The sequence below is a fragment of the Dendropsophus ebraccatus genome, chromosome 10 (assembly GCF_027789765.1).
Source record: "Dendropsophus ebraccatus isolate aDenEbr1 chromosome 10, aDenEbr1.pat, whole genome shotgun sequence".
NCBI lineage: Eukaryota > Metazoa > Chordata > Amphibia > Anura > Hylidae > Dendropsophus > Dendropsophus ebraccatus.
In genome coordinates, this window is record NC_091463.1 from 77,472,265 (window position 1) to 77,488,305 (window position 16,041).

Sequence of the window (16,041 nt, forward strand, 5' to 3'; positions counted from 1 at the left end):
CCTATGGACAAAAGAGCAGAGGTCTACCTTAAAAAAGGTTGGGAGGCAGCTGCTGCTTCTTTTAAGCCTCTTGTGGCGGCCACATCTGTAGCCAGATCTATGGACATTTGGATTGAGGAACTAACCGCAAAGATTAGGGACGATGCCCCTAAGGAAGAATTATTGGCTGCCCTCCCCAATATTAGCCAGGGAGCCAAGTTTCTATCGGAAGCCTCAGCAGATACCTTAAAACTAAATGCCAAATTTGCTGCCTTATCCAACTCTGCAAGGCGTACAGTTTGGCTAAGGGACTGGAAAGGGGACATTACTTCAAAGGCAAAACTATGTGCCGTACCCTGTGAGGGGGAATTTCTCTTTGGTTCCACCCTTGATGCAGTCCTTGAGAAAGCTTCAGATAGAAAGAAGGGTTTTCCAGTGGTACCCCAGCCTCCCAAAAGTAATTATAGGGGCAGAGGTAGGGGTGGTCAGCGGGGAGGCCCTTCAGGTAGAAGGGAATGGAGGACCTCTAGAAGGGGTAGAGGGCTGTTGTTCAATGCTGCTGAGTCTGCCAAAAAACCCAATCCCCAATGACGCCAGGCCCCGGTGGGTGGTCGCCTTTCGCTATATAGCCAGGAGTGGGATAAAATATCATCCAGTAAGAATATTTTGAACACAATAAAGGATGGTTTAAAAATTTCGTTTGTGTCCCCTCCAGGCAGTAGATTTGTCACCACTCAATTCCGGGATCCAGAGCGTCAACAGGCCATGGAACTTGAGGTGCAGTCTCTCCTGGATAAACAGGTATTGGTCGCTGTACCAGCGGAAGAGAGGGGAGCAGGCTTCTACTCCACTCTCTTCCTGGTCAGGAAGCCAAATGGTACCTTTCGTACCATAATTAATTTAAAGCCCCTTAACAAGTTCCTTACCTATGAAAGATTCAGAATGGAAACTATATCTTCAGCCATTCTGAATCTTTCTAGAGATTGCTCCATGGCGACCCTTGACCTCAGGGATGCGTACTATCACATTCCAGTTCACCCAGAACACCAGAGATTCCTCAGGGTTGCGGTGTGGTTCAAGGGCTCCTTCCTCCACTTACAATACAGGGCCATGCCTTTCGGTATTTCACAGGCCCCCAGAATATTCACAAAAGTTATGGCAGAGGTGATGGCACATGTAAGGGAACAAGATATCATCATTGTTCCATACTTAGATGATTTTCTCCTGGTGGCTGATTCTCCGGAGATCTTACAATCTCAGATCACACAGGCGGAAGTCATTTTTAAGAAATTAGGATGGGAAATAAATGAGGAGAAATCAGTCAAGACCCCTTCTCACACCTGCCAATTCTTAGGAATTCTCCTAGATTCCCGTGTTCAGAAATGTTTCCTACCTGCTAGTAAAGTGACCCAGTTACTGACTAAAATAGAACACCTCATGTACAGTCAGAGCACTACAGTCAGAGAGGCCATGTCAGTTCTAGGTCTAATGACCTCTTGCATTCCCGCAGTCCCCTGGGCCCAGTATCATTCCAGAACACTGCAGACACAGATCCTCTCTCAGTGGGATAGATCTACAGACTCCTTAGACTCTCTATGTGTTCTCTCTCCACAGACAGTACGTTCCCTAAGTTGGTGGACCCAGAGAAAAAATCTGGAAAAGGGGGTTCCCTGGGTACGCTCAGACGAAGTCATCCTAACTACCGATGCCAGCCCTCGGGGCTGGGGAGCCTACACAACAGACATCATGCTCCAGGGGTTATGGAAGCCAGAGGAAGCTGCCTTGTCTCAGAACGTCAGAGAGCTGAGGGCAGTCTTCATGTCCCTATCCCAGGCCCTACCCCTTCTAAGAGACAGACATGACAACTCATCGGTAGTAGCGTACATAAATCACCAGGGGGGCACAAGATCCAGAGAGCTAATGAGAGTCGCACACTTCATCTTCAGACTGGTAGAACCTCATCTCTCCTCCCTCACAGCATTACATCTAAAGGGGTCAGAGAATGTAAAAGCAGACTACCTGAGCAGACACCAGTTAAACCAGGGGGAGTGGAGCTTGTCAGTAGAAGTGTTTCAGCAGATCTGTGCCAAATGGGGTCTTCCAGTAATAGATCTCTTCGCCTCCAAAGCGAACAAAAAGGTAGAGAGGTTCTTCTCCCTGAGCCCATCAGACAACCCGATAGGGATAGATGCGCTAGCCCATCCTTGGAATCAGGGACTCCTGTATGCCTTCCCCCCGTTCAGGATGATCCCCAGAGTTCTCAGGAAGGTCAGGCAGGACAAAGCTCTGGTCATCATGATAGCGCCATTCTGGCCCAGGAGGGTGTGGTTCTCTTGGTTGAGGGTCATGTCAGTTACAGATCCCTGGGTTCTACCAGAGACTCCGGATCTTCTCAGTCAGGGTCCAATTTACCATCCGGAAGTCAAGAATCTCCACCTGACAGCATGGCTATTGAGAGGCAGATCCTCATAGACAGGGGGCTTTCAGAGCAGGTCATCACCACCCTCCTGGCCAGTAAAAAGAGAGTCACATCAGAGATATATCTTAGAACTTGGAGAGCATTTTGTAGGTTTGTAAACAAACCCATTAATGTATTAGTTCCACCAGATATCCCAGTAGTACTAGATTTCCTACAGGAAGGTCTAAATAAGAGATTAAGGCCTAGTACTATTAGGGTCCAGATTTCAGCTCTTAGTTCCCTCTTTGACTTTAAACTGGCGGAACATCCCTGGGTTAGGAGGTTCATGAGGGCAACAGATAGAATCTTCCCTTCCATCAAGCCCAAGCTCCCACCGTGGGATTTGAATCTAGTTCTCTCCCAGCTAACAGAACCTCCCTTTGAACCCTTAGCAGATCTCTCCATCAAGATTCTCTCTCAGAAGTTAGCCTTCCTTCTAGCTATTACCTCGGCCAGGAGAGTAGGAGAAATATCAGCTTTCTCCATTCAGCAACCCTATATGTCTATTAGAGAGGATAGGGTGATACTATCTCCAGACCCAGCCTTCCTTCCCAAAGTAGTGTCTGATTTCCACAGATCCCAAGAAGTGGTACTCCCCTCATTCTGCCCCAAACCCTCTAATGAGGGGGAGTCTCGTTTTCACTGTCTAGATGTCAGGAGATGTCTTATTCATTATCTACAGAATACAGAACAGTGGAGGCTTTCCAATAATATTTTAATACTCTTTCAGGGAAAGAATAGAGGGAAGGCTGCATCTGCCCAGGTGATAGCTAAGTGGATTAAGAACACCATTTCCTCTGCCTATATAACCGCAGGTATCGAAGTACCATCAGGGTTCGGAGCTCACTCTACCCGTTCAGTAGCCACATCCTGGGCAGAGAGAGCCTCAGTGTCTATTGAGCAAATATGCAGGGCTGCTACGTGGAGCTCCCCCCATACCTTTTTTAAGCATTATAGGCTCCAGTTATCCTCTCAAGAAGACTTAATCTTTGGGAGAAGGGTATTGCAGGCAGTGGTCCCACCCTAGGCGTAATTCCTATTCTAGTCTCCATGGGTGCCGTCATAGGGCGAGAGGGAAAACATGAATTACTAACCGGTAATTGCTTTTCCTCGAAGCCCATGACGGCACCCGCCTAATACCCTCCCTAATATTGTATATATTGACCTTACACTAGTAGTAAGACTTTGTATTGAGATAGTCATATAAGAAGTATTATATGATATTAAACTAGTAGAAGTTTTAAAAAAAAAAAAAAAAAAAAAAAAAAAAAAAGAAATGAAAATATATTGATTTTCCAAAGAAGATTTAGATATGCTCCTGAGTTTCCTTGGTAACGAACTGGCGATGAAGGGGCGGTCTCTTCTTTTATGGATCCAGTGAACTGTTTCCTGTCCAGAGGAGCGGGAGGTGGACCTCTCCATGGGTGCCGTCATGGGCTTCGAGGAAAAGCAATTACCGGTTAGTAATTCATGTTTTCCTGAGTGTGAACTGGGCCTTATAGAGCAGGAAGAACTGAGAAGATTACATCCCTGCTCATTCTGTATTAAGGAGTCCAGTTGACAGTGTCGCTCAATGCCTGTATCCACAGCCATATAAAGCTATTTTTGTCTGCATGTTTCATGCCTTTGGAATTTTTAAAAGAAGCAATTATTGTCTCCAATGACTGGCTAAAGTATAATAAATGAAATGTGACGGGAATTGTCTGGTCTCATTCATTGAGGAACCAAGCAACAGCAACCGGCTCACCTGGATGGTGCACGACCAGAAGACTTTCCAATCTTTAATAGAAACCAACTTGAGAGGTCAGCACGTCATATACAAAGTCCTGTATTTTAGCATTTAAAATCCATTTAAAAAATCCAAAAACAATACACGGAGCACACAAGCTGGCGCCCTCACGTGGCCAGAAATGCGTCAGCTTGTGTACTGTGTGTATGGTTTTTGGATTTTAAATGCTAAAATAAAGGACTTTTACATGGAAGTGCTGACCTCTCTAGTCTGATTCTCCTTCATTGAGTGTATAACCTATAGGACTATATAGTCCTTTATTGCAAACAGCTCCCCCTTGTGTTCATAAGGTTCACAGCAGTTTTTAGAATTGCTCCGAAGCATCAAATAAACTCCCACGGGGCAAGACACCATGACATATCCTTACTACTTGGCTACCTAATCTATGTTAGTAAGTTTTGTTCTCTGTTACCATGGAAACAGACCATTTACAAAATTGCTTCCTTTATCATTTTAGATAAAAGACCAGTTCCACACAAGCATATTATAGATGCGTTTTGCAATCGTGTTGAGGCCTGACCACGGGTCTCATGACCCTACCTGACAGCTGTCATGCTGAAATTTGCGGCTGTAATACAGATGCAAAAATGTGTTCATATTACGCATGTAAAACCAGCCTGTTAATGCAATTTCTGTGGGAGACGTATGAGTCTAGGAAGCTATATGTGTCTGTGTACAAATAGGGAGAGCTCTATTAACAAGGGGCACAGAGAGAAGCCGCTGGGACCACCATGATGTCTCTGAGCCTTGTTCTCCTGAAATGTTGGCGCCCCATATGTAATGGACCCCTTCCAGATACTCGTAGGATGTGTTCTTTGCCGGTCTGGCTAGTGATACAGAAGAACATTAGGAGGAAGCAGCGCCTCACTGGGGATTCTTTAGAGCTCGTCACCTCGGAGGTCTTGGTCCGTCTTACCCCCACACATGGAGTAACATCAAAGGAGGATTTAGGCTGTGACCACTTCAGGAAACGGCAATCCGTAACAAAGCTTTATTCACAGATGCAATGGTTTGGCTGTAACCTGTCATGCTTACACAGTGGAGGTTACATCTGTAAGGATTCCTGTTTCCTGAGCATTGTCGCAGAAGAGTAATCGCATTGTCCTATATGGCTCATCCACATTTTTCTTGCCTAGGGATACTTGGGGATTGCAGATACACAGTATGCCCATTCTGTTATGAATCAATTGTGGATTTTCACAGTGAATTTTGCTCTTTTTGTTGTCGTAGGGGTGACCTCTCTGGGATCTACAAGCATTTTTTTGGGTTGCAAATTTAATTCAGATTTGTTGGATGTAAATAACAAATTGGTAATTAAGTGATCCAGTCACAGCTGTGGAATCCACACTGAAATTCTGCCACATAAAATTGGCAAATGTATGACTATATCCGCCAAAAACATTTACAGAAACATGTCCCAGACCAGGGTCGTCAAACTTGTTACTTCCAGCTGTTGCAAAACTACAAATCCCATCGTGCCTGGAGAGCCAAAGCTTTAGCTTTGACTCTCCAGGCATGATGGGAATTGTAGTTTTTCAGCAACTGGAGGGCTGCAAATTTGACGCCTGTGTTTTAAGTCCCTGTTATAGAACTATATTGGCAAAGGTGGGCAAATTGCTTTGTACTATACATACGCATAATAAAAGCTAACACCTTCTGTTTGTCCACAGCTCAGTGAAAGGGCTAGAGAGAGGAAGGTGCCCGCGTCTCGTATCAGCCGCATGGCAAATTTTGGGGGTAATTTATTTTATTTTATTTATTGCCATGCATATTTGTTTTAAGCTTCCATAACATTGACTAATAGTCTCATCCTAAACCTTACCGCTCATTAGGATTGGCTGTTAGTCTCGGCATTGGGGCACTGACGGAGGTAGCTAAACAGTCTCTGAACAGGGAAAAGAAGTCCGGAGGTGAGTGATGGGCATGGTCTGCCACTGTCATAACAGATAGATATCTATCACCATATCTATAAGTATCCAGTTTCTTTAATGCAATACAAAATTATTTTGCACACCCTTCCTACTAGTTTCCATCCTCTCCTTCCTAAAACTAATGCTATCGTTGACTCCGCCCCTCCATGAGGTCATAGGCCCCGCCCCCTCGCCCACCATTGGAACAGGCTGACCTAAAGGTCTAGGCCCCACCCAATCTAGGTTGGCCCATGCCGATGACGTCATAGAGGGGCTAATGGTGGCGCTGTGGGCGTGAAGCCCCACCCACTTAGCACAATCTGCAGTTGATAAAAGATGACTTTTTACTTAAACAAGCACCATGACGTATGATATAAAATAAGGTATGAAAAACGCTAAATTTACCCATTACACCTGTGTAAAGTCAGAATGCAAAAAGGGGGTGACAGTGTCACTTTAACGATCGTACAGGTTGTTACTCGCTTGCTCCTGCTGATTGCTCTGTGTAATAGGGGCTTAAAGGGGTTATCCAGCAGTATAAAAACATGGCCACTTTCTTCCAGAGACAGCCTCACTCTTTTCTCCAGCTTGGGCGGGGTTTATCTGCTCAGTTCCATTGAAGTTAATGGAGCTTAATTGCAAACCGCACCTGAACTGGACACAAGAGTTGTGTTGTTTCTGAAAGAAAGTGGCCATGTTTTTGTAGCACTGGATAACCCTTTTTTTTTTTTTTTTTTTGTAATCAAAGTTTATTATAAAGATTTTTCAGATATCATAACAGGAAAAGAAGAAAGATTTAGAAATAGCAATGTCATGGTCGGGGAACAGTCCCCAGGAGGCACATGGTAAAAACTAATAAAACACCATAACCATATACATGCACATCCAAAGTATGTCTACACACGAGAAATGCAAAACTGAGACAAGTGGCCGGCTTGTCAATATGTATGACCTGGAATGTCGCATCACCGACCATCATACTCATACCCCATAACCTCTCCGGTCTAAGTCGGCAAACTATGCATTCTGACATCTGGGAGAGAAATATGCATTTGCACGCGAGTAGAAAAAAGAACAAGAGGGGTTTACAGTAGGCGGAGACGGAAATAGAAAAAGAAGGGGGAAGCACAGAGAGACAGGGGGATCAGAAGAGGGGGAGAGGTGGCAAAGAGAATCCAATAGGTAGGGACGAGAGCACCATGCCATCTCTAGGGCAAGAAGGGGAGAAGGCCTCTGTGAAAGCGTTCATACCAATCTTTGTGCAAAAAGTGGGCTTGCCTTATACAGAGTCCAGGGAAGCCACTGTTTCTCAATCTTAGAGCCCCGGGCCTGGTCTTCCACCATCAGAGACTCCATTCTGAACAGAAAATCCATTTCATGTACCCACTCAGTAATAGAGGGTGGATCTGTGTCTTTCCAATGGCGGGGAATGACTGTACGTGCTGCTGTCAAAAAATGATGCAACAGTCCTTTCCTCGCGGCAGAGACCGGACCGGGTATCAAAGATAGCAAGGCCAAGCTTGGCGAGGGTGTGATGGCTTTGTCCATGACCTGTGTGTAAATTTCAAAGACTGCCTGTCAGAATGGACGCAAGACTGAGCAGTCCCACCAAATATGCAACATGGTGCCGACCTCCGTGCCGCAACGCCAGCATAAGTCAGACACCCCGGGGTAGCAGCGATGGAGTAGCTGAGGGCACCTGTACCACCTCGTCAGAATTTTAAAATTTTTCTCCTGCGCCAGACATGCCGTGGGCATCTTGTGGGTCAGGGTGAAGATCTTAAGCTGGTCTGCTGCCGTTAGGGAGACCTCCAGTTCTTTTTCCCAAGCAGCAATATAAGAAAGATCTCTATCAGCCTCTCTTAAGGAGTTAATGACACGCGGCTGCGCGATCGCTGCAGCGTGTCATTACCGGGGAGGTCCCGGCTGCTCACTGCAGCCGGCCCCCACCTCCTATGAAGCGCGCTCCGCTCCGGAGCACGCTTCATAGCGGGAGAAACACCCAGGGCGTACATTTACGCCCTAGGTCGTCTGGGGACAGACTTCCATGGCGTAACTATACGCCCTGGGTCGTCTAGGGGTTAAAGAGATGGGACGATAATTGGCGCATAGGGCCACATCCTTCCCAGGTTTGGGGATTACTACAATCGTGGCCATGAGGGACTGCGCCGGGAGGGGACAAGTTGGAAAGATGGCGTTAAGAACCTTAACCAGAAAAGGTGACAATTGTTGGGAGAATAATTTGTAAAAGTGTGCCGTGAAGCCGTCCGGCCCCGGACTTTTCCCACTAGGGGTATCTTTAATGACTGCTGCCAATTCCATTGGTGAGAATGGGCTGTCTAATTCAGTCGCCACATCCGCCCCAAGGGATGTAAGTTTAGTGGAGGAAATATAGGACTCCACTCTCTCCTGAAAGAGGGCCGGCGGCATATCTGCCAACGGGCCTCGTAAGTTATACAGGGAGTAGTAGTAATCTCTAAAAGACTCTACTATGTCCATTGGAGAGTGACAGGTACCTCTAGTAGGCGTGGTGATCGTGGGGACGTATGTATTTAAGGCTCTAGGGTGCAGGAATTTTGCTAACGCCGAGACGCATTTGTTAGAAAATTTGTAGAAAACCCGGCGCATCCGCTCACGAAAGCGCGCATATGTTTTATCTAAAAGGTGTTGAAGTTGGGTCCTAAGCTCAATTAATTCTGCTAATACTTGGGGGACCCGCGTTTGTTTTTGGGCAGTTTCTGCTACGTGGATTTTAGTCAGGAGTAGTTTTATTTTGGCGGCGTGGTCTTTTTTCAGTTAAGCCCCATGTTGTATCAGAACTCCTCTAATCACACATTTGAGTGCTTCCCACTGCAAGGGAAGGGGGGTATCATCAGATGTGTGATCGATGAGAAAATTATCAATGGCTTTCTTAATGTCTGCCTGACAAGCTACATCTTTTAATAGGTTGGGTTTGAGGCGCCAGGACCATTCGCGTGGGGCAGCATTGGGCAGAGGCAGGACCAGCGTAACAGAGGCATGATGCGCCCAGATCATCTGATCAATGGACGCCCGAGGGTGCCAGGCCAGCAAGTGGTGGTCTATGAGAAAGAAGTCAATTCGACTATGTGAGTCATGGACCGCAGAGTAAAAGGTGTAGTCCTTCACTCTAGGGTGCAGGATCCTCCACACGTCGACCAGTCTAGAGTCAAATAGTAGTTTTCTAAATGAGCGTGACTGAGACGCTGACAATGCTGACCTACCCGAGGAGGAATCCAGTTCCCTGTCGAGAACCAGATTGAAGTCGCCTGCCGTGACCAGAAGTCCCTCCGCAAAGTCTTGTAGCTCTCCCAGGAACTTCCCAGGGAGGGGAAAAAAAGGGGGGGGGGGGAAAAAGGGGGGGGGAGGGGAAAAAAAGGGGGGGGGGGAGGGGAAAAAAGGGGAAGGGGGGGGGGGAGGGAAAAAAAGGGGAGATTTATAAAACATGGTGTAAAGTGAAACTGACCCAGTTGCCCCTAGCAACCAGTCAGATTCCACCTTTCATTCCTCACAGACTCTTTGGAAAATGAAAGGTGGAATCTGATTGGTTGCTAGGGGCAACTGAGCCAGTTTCCCTTTACATCATGTTTGATAAATCTCCCCCATATATGTATACATGTGTGTAGATCTCCACCAGTTTACGCAATGGATAATGCAATGAATGTATATAAACTAGTCCTTCTGTCACTTAGAATTTAGGGACTACATCCTACTGCTATATACTACATACCCCAGTGGGTGCCAGCTGTGACACAGAAGTGTACCCCCAAAATATGGCCCGAAAAGTCAGATGTTCTGTTTGGAGCTAGATAGTCTATAAAATTCTGGATGTGCCATTATTACATTACATACAGAAGTATGGCGGGCCCTTAGAATTATTTTCCCTGGTGGGCCTGAGCAGTTTGAAGCTCTCCCCCCTGTCTTCATGGTTCTCTATGGAGAGGGGAGGGATGGAGGGAGATGAGGCACCAAAACAGGACAACAAAGAGTTAATTTACAGCTACATCACCGGGCTATCTCCTCTGAAGTCAGCACTGACCTCTCTGATCTCTAAACACCGGCTTTCACACAGTTCCCACTGTGTAACCCTTTGTTCTCTGCTGGCGACTAATCTCCCTCCTCCCCCTCCCTTCTCCATAGGTTACACAAGGCTCAATTGATGTAAACAAGACGCAATTTCCTGATAATGAGCAGTGAATTAGAGAGAGAAGGGAGGGACCCGGGGAAAATCTTTTTGAATGCAGATAATGGCATATTTGCCTAATAACCCCAATTACAAAGTTTTTAAAATCGTCTGTACTATTGATTTCTGCAAAAAAAAAAAAAAAAAAATGACCGTGACCCTTTAAGCATTCTGATAACAGCCAGAGATGACCTTTGAAGCCTCTGTAAGGTTAGTATGACAGTCTGATGGCATTTGTTTACTTAGTATGACACATACTACTTATATTTGTTTGATGTATGGTTGATTGTATTTGTATTGCCCAGTAAGAGGTGCGCTGTTTCCTGATTTACAAGGCTGAGGCACCATCCTGGCACACTAGAGTCTGTATGACATTACCTAGGGGAAAGAAAGAGGTCCTAATATGTGGCAGATTTGGTTCCTTTAATCTAACAAAAAATGTATAATCCCCTTGCTTCCTCCACACAGTGATACTTGTGTTTTTGAGATGGGCCACGACGGGGAGAATCCTGAAGGCCCAGTAGTGAACAGAGAAAGTGTATACAAGAAACTCCCTCGGTTTACTGAGGGATCAGGCTACATGCTGCCTATGAAGAGGGGAGAAAGGGTAGTCTCTGGAGAGAAGTGCATTTACATCTCAGTGAGAGCCCAGAAGTAGTCGGTAGTTATAGATTGGATTAGGTGTCGTCCCAGTGCTGGATTCACAGGTTACACTGCCTATTACTTTAAAGGGACTCTCCTCCAACCCACCCTCCTTAAACTGAAGTCATATGTAAGTAGGATAAAGGATGCTGATTCCAAATCTGTGATTTGTAGCTTTCTACTCCCTTGTATCTCACTGCTGTCATCCTACAGACTGGGCATGTTGATGCATAGAGAGGACTACTTAGCTCAAGAATATCATGGAGAGGACTTCGCAGACTGCTTCATTTGTGGCTTATAGCAAAGGAATGCAAAAACATAGAAAGATAAAAATTGCAGATATAGAATCAGTGTGGTCTCCTCTACTTATGTATAATCGGCTGATAACTTAAAGGAGAAGTTCGGCGATTTATAAAAACTGGAAGCCAGCAGGGGGAAATTGACTACAAGTACTAACTTGCCTCTCCCCGTGCCCACTGTGAGCGGTGGGGCCGGGCTCCAGAATCTCTCCCACTGACACGCCATGACCCTGGCTGATGAACTTGCCGACTGGGGCAAGACGCTGCTCCAGTCACTGATTGGCTGAGCAGCCAGTCCATCAGCCGAAGACAGATCACAGTTGTGTGAGATCATCACAACTCTGGCGGAAAATGCTCTCCAGCGGGGGCCGCAAGCCCGGTCCCACCGCTCACCACGGGCACTGGGAGTAGTAAATTTCTACTTGTAATCAATTTCCCCCTTGCCCCTGCTGGATTTTATGAATGGCCGACCTCCTCCTTTAAAGGGGTACTCCAGTGGGGGGGGGCACTTTTTTGCTAGGACCGGGGAGGAGGTGGGTGAGGGAAAAGACGGGCACTCACCTCCCCGGTCTCAGTGGCGGGTCCCGCTTCGCGGCGCTCCTGTCCCGCTTCCCGGCCGCTTCCGGGTGTCTGATGCGGGCCCGAGACGTGACGTCTCAGGTCTGCTCAGCCACTCAGTGAAGGAGGCGGGATCTGAGCGGATTTGAAACGGATCCCGTCTCCTTCACTGAGTGGACCTGAGACGTCACGTCTCGGGCCCGCGTCAGACACCCGGAAGCGGCCGGGAACCGGGCACCGGAGCAAAAAAGTGTCCCCCCCCCCCCCCCCCCGCTGGAGTACCCCTTTAAGTTTAGCGGATGTTTTGGAGGTGATAGAGTCCCTTTAATGTCTTCCATACTGCTGCTTTTGATTATGTTCTATATAGATACAGGGGAGGTTTCTTCTTCTGTGTGTACAATATGACCTAGAAGACATTAGACAATGGGTGTAAAAAGTGTCTCTCATGTACCCACCACCGCTTGTGCTGACCAATTATCTGAAACATTGACCTAACGGCAGGGATGGAAATGTGGACGCTGTGTCCTTATCTGTCGGCAAACGCCTGTGATGTACAAGTCTTTTGTATTGTGTTTGGTTTGTCTCTGTAACTGCAGATGGTTTATTGCTTCGCTTTAATATACTTAGATTTTTTGTTTTCTACATTTTATTGCAGATCTCACTGTCCTAGAAGCAAACTCTTTCATGAGTGATGCCAATGCAGAAAGAATCGTGGACACCTTGTGTAAAGTTCGGGGGGCTGCACTAAAGATCGGGCAGATGCTGAGTATCCAAGGTGATTATGGGAGGATTATTGGAGAACGTTCATGCTTGTCTTGTTATGGTGGGCAAAATAGAACTATAATGCTGGCTGCCTAGCTCCCCTTACATTTTGAGACAACGTTAATGGTATACACCGGCATACAACATACCCATGGTGAACCCATAGAATTTAACAGAAAAATGTAGCATGCCATTACTAGATTTGGTCTGTTTCTTGTATGTTATTTTTTGCCTTTTTGCTGAAATGTAGATGTATACTAGCATCACTGCCCCATAATGTCATGTGAATGAAGCTAGCAAACATCATTTCTCATTGCCATGCTTTTTTTTTTATTATTTATTTTCAATATACAACGGATTTTATTCCTGGATTATAAAGTTCTTTTATATGTTATAGTATTGTTTTCTCATTGGTATCTCTGTCCCTATTACAGATAACAGCTTCCTTAGTCCGCAGCTGCAGAAGATCTTTGAGCGGGTGAGACAGAGCGCCGACTTTATGCCTTCCTGGCAGATGACAGTGAGTATAGTTGTCTGTCTTGTCTGTCTGTGTCATCTAGTGATGGACAGTGAAATTATAACTTTATATTATCCATAGAAAGTGCTGGAGGAGGAGCTGGGCTCTGCTTGGAGGGACAGGTTGTCATATTTTGAAGACAAGCCTTTTGCAGCCGCCTCTATTGGCCAGGTACATCTCGCCAGGCTGCTGGACGGTCGTGAAGTAGCTATGAAGATCCAGGTCAGTTTTTTATTTTGCTTGCTTTTCTTTCCTGTATTTATTGAGGTACCCATATAATTAAGGTAGCTATTAGAGTTGAGATTTATTACCAAGCCTAGTGTGATTTTTATGGTGAATTCAGGAGAAGCAGCTGTTGGCCAGTAGCTACTAGAGTTGAGCAGTCTCTGGTTCATCCAAACCTCAGCATTTAGCATTTGATTAGCAATGTCTGCTGAAGTTGGATGCAGCCCTAGGCAGTCTGGGAAACAAATATGCAGTCTATGGCCTATGGCTGTATCCATGTTTTCTTGGGCAGCCACTGCTAATCAAATGCCGCACGCTCTGGTTCAGACGGACCCGAATTTGCTCAATGCTAGTAGCTATTATCCAACAGCTGCTTCTCCTGAATTCACCATAAAAATGCCCTAGGCTTGGTAATAAAGCTATATGTACCACTGAAAAATTCAACTCGTATGACTGCATTGACAAACCTATAAGAAACGTGTGCCTCTGAATGCATCGCAGGAAGAACAGTACTATTCTTGTGGTCCCTAGAGGGTTTAGGTGGGTTTGCCACTTTGGCATCATTGCACCTTGAGGCTATGTTCACACAACGTATCTTTTCGTAAAAGTACGGCCGCTGTTGAAATCTGCAACAACGGCCATACTTTTTGCGAAAAGATACGTTTGCCTATTCTTCTGTGGGATCCCGGCCGGAGTGTATACACATCGCATACGCTCCAGCCAGGATCTCTCGCTGCACCGTAGACAACTGACATGTCAGTTTTCTGGGGCCCGCTATTTAGTGAATAGCTGCTGCAGAAAACCATGTCAGTGTTCACTTTGGAGGGAACGGCTCTGGCCACTCGCTCCATAGTGTGCAGTTGGGAGTTCTGATGCGGGCACGCACATATGCGCCCGCATCAGAACTATGAGGCGCCGAAGATCATCCGGCCGGTACTGCAGTAGCGGCCGGGATGACTTATCAGAGACCGGCTGTTCCGTGTCCCGGCTGGGTCACGGAAAGGCCAGTCTCATGCGCTATGTGAACATAGCCTGATTGTATGGGAGCAGTGTATAACCATGATGTCATTACTGCAGGGGCATTAAAGACTGGAGGGACCACCAGAGATTTGGCACTGGAGTGCTGTGGGCTTTAAAGGCAAACTGTCACTAGGTTTTTGCTACGTTAAAGCTTTAGCTTTGGCTGTCCAGGCATGATGGGTGTTGTAGTTTTGCAACAGCTGGAGAGCCAAGGTTCCCTACCCCTGCTTTAAGGAAATGAGACTGACCATTTGCAATACATTGTTTTGTTTTTCCATCCAGTATCCAGGAATTGCCCAGAGTATTAAGAGTGATGTTGAAAATCTGCTATCAATCCTGAAACTGAGCGTAGTCCTGCCAGATGGTAAGAAACTGTCTATTTATTTCTGCTTTATACATGTTTTCCACAGAGGATTTTAAAGCATTTTTTTTTTTTTTTTGGGGTGTGGGGGGGAGTGAAATAGTTTGCTAAGAAACTTAAGTTGATAGGATTTTTCATTTTGTTTTCTGCTTATTTTGAACAGTTTTTTTTTTAAGAGGGTGCCATAAACTGGCAGCAGGAAATGTTCTGAAATAAAATGTTCATCTGTAAAATCCTCTGTTACTCCAACATTGATATTCCAATAGTTCCCTTTGGTCTCTGTTCAGTTATCCTCATATACATCCACAGGACTGCTTCATCACATCACTGGCCTCGGCAGCCACGTGTGGTTGCATCACCAGTCACTGGCTAAAGGCATCACGTGATGTCATTTCTGCAGGGGCATTAAAGACTGGAGGGACCACCGGAGATTTGGCACTGGAGTGCTGTGGGCTTTAAAGGGAAACTGTCACTAGGTTTTTGCTATGTTAAATGATGGCAGCATTAAATGGTGACAGAAATGCTGAACAGAACAATATTATATTTACACCATTCTCTTCAGCTGTTCTCCTAATATGCAGGAGAATGAGCTCTGAGCTGTACTACTCCCTCCACCCACCGGCTGCTGATTGACAGCTGTCTGACTATATGCAACCTGTATAGATAACTGCAAATCAGCAACTGGTGGGTGGAGTGTGCTGGTGCTTATGAATATCCTTGACTACTGAGCACAAGCACTTAATGGTGAAGACTACTTATCCTCCATGTTATTCAGGAGTATATCCCCGAAACAGCTGCACAGAACAATGTAAGTGATACATCATTCTGTTCAGCTTCTCTGTCACTAGTTTATGCTACCCTGTGATAGGACAGTATACACCTACTGACAGTCTCTTTAACTAGTGAATTATGTTTGTTTTTCTTTTGTTTTGTCTCTATCTACAAAATATTTGTTGCAAGTATATAGAAAACAATAAATGTCTATATAAGATACAGGTGCCAGCACTACCACCTCCATGCGGCTTGGTTCATGCGTAAGAAGATAGGAGTATTGCTCCAGACAAACTTGCAACTATCGTGGTGCTCACTATGCGAATTGCAGTATAGCGTTCAAATATTCTTTATGGAAGAAATGGTGCAGGGGCACTCACCAATCACGTGCTGTTATCTTTATTATGATGAATTTTCTTAGTGCATGATAAAATTAGTTCTATTTTATCATGCTCTAAGAAAATTCATGATTGGTGAGTGCCCTTGCACCATTTCTTCCATAAAGACGAGAAAACAGTAAAGCAGCTATGCTTACCTTCCACACTCCCC

The 16,041-nt window shown here is 45.8% G+C and overlaps 1 protein-coding gene across 1 annotated transcript in view; it reads left to right on the top strand.

The window, feature by feature from the left end:
- COQ8B (coenzyme Q8B) overlaps nucleotides 1-16,041 on the top strand; it is a 42,763-nt gene that overhangs the window by 6,798 nt on the left and 19,924 nt on the right. The window contains exons 5-10 of the mRNA XM_069943477.1: nucleotides 5,897-5,963; nucleotides 6,059-6,136; nucleotides 12,492-12,611; nucleotides 13,033-13,118; nucleotides 13,197-13,337; nucleotides 14,643-14,724. Of these exons, the coding sequence (XP_069799578.1) occupies nucleotides 5,897-5,963; nucleotides 6,059-6,136; nucleotides 12,492-12,611; nucleotides 13,033-13,118; nucleotides 13,197-13,337; nucleotides 14,643-14,724 (574 nt within the window). The remainder of the gene's footprint in view (nucleotides 1-5,896; nucleotides 5,964-6,058; nucleotides 6,137-12,491; nucleotides 12,612-13,032; nucleotides 13,119-13,196; nucleotides 13,338-14,642; nucleotides 14,725-16,041) is intronic.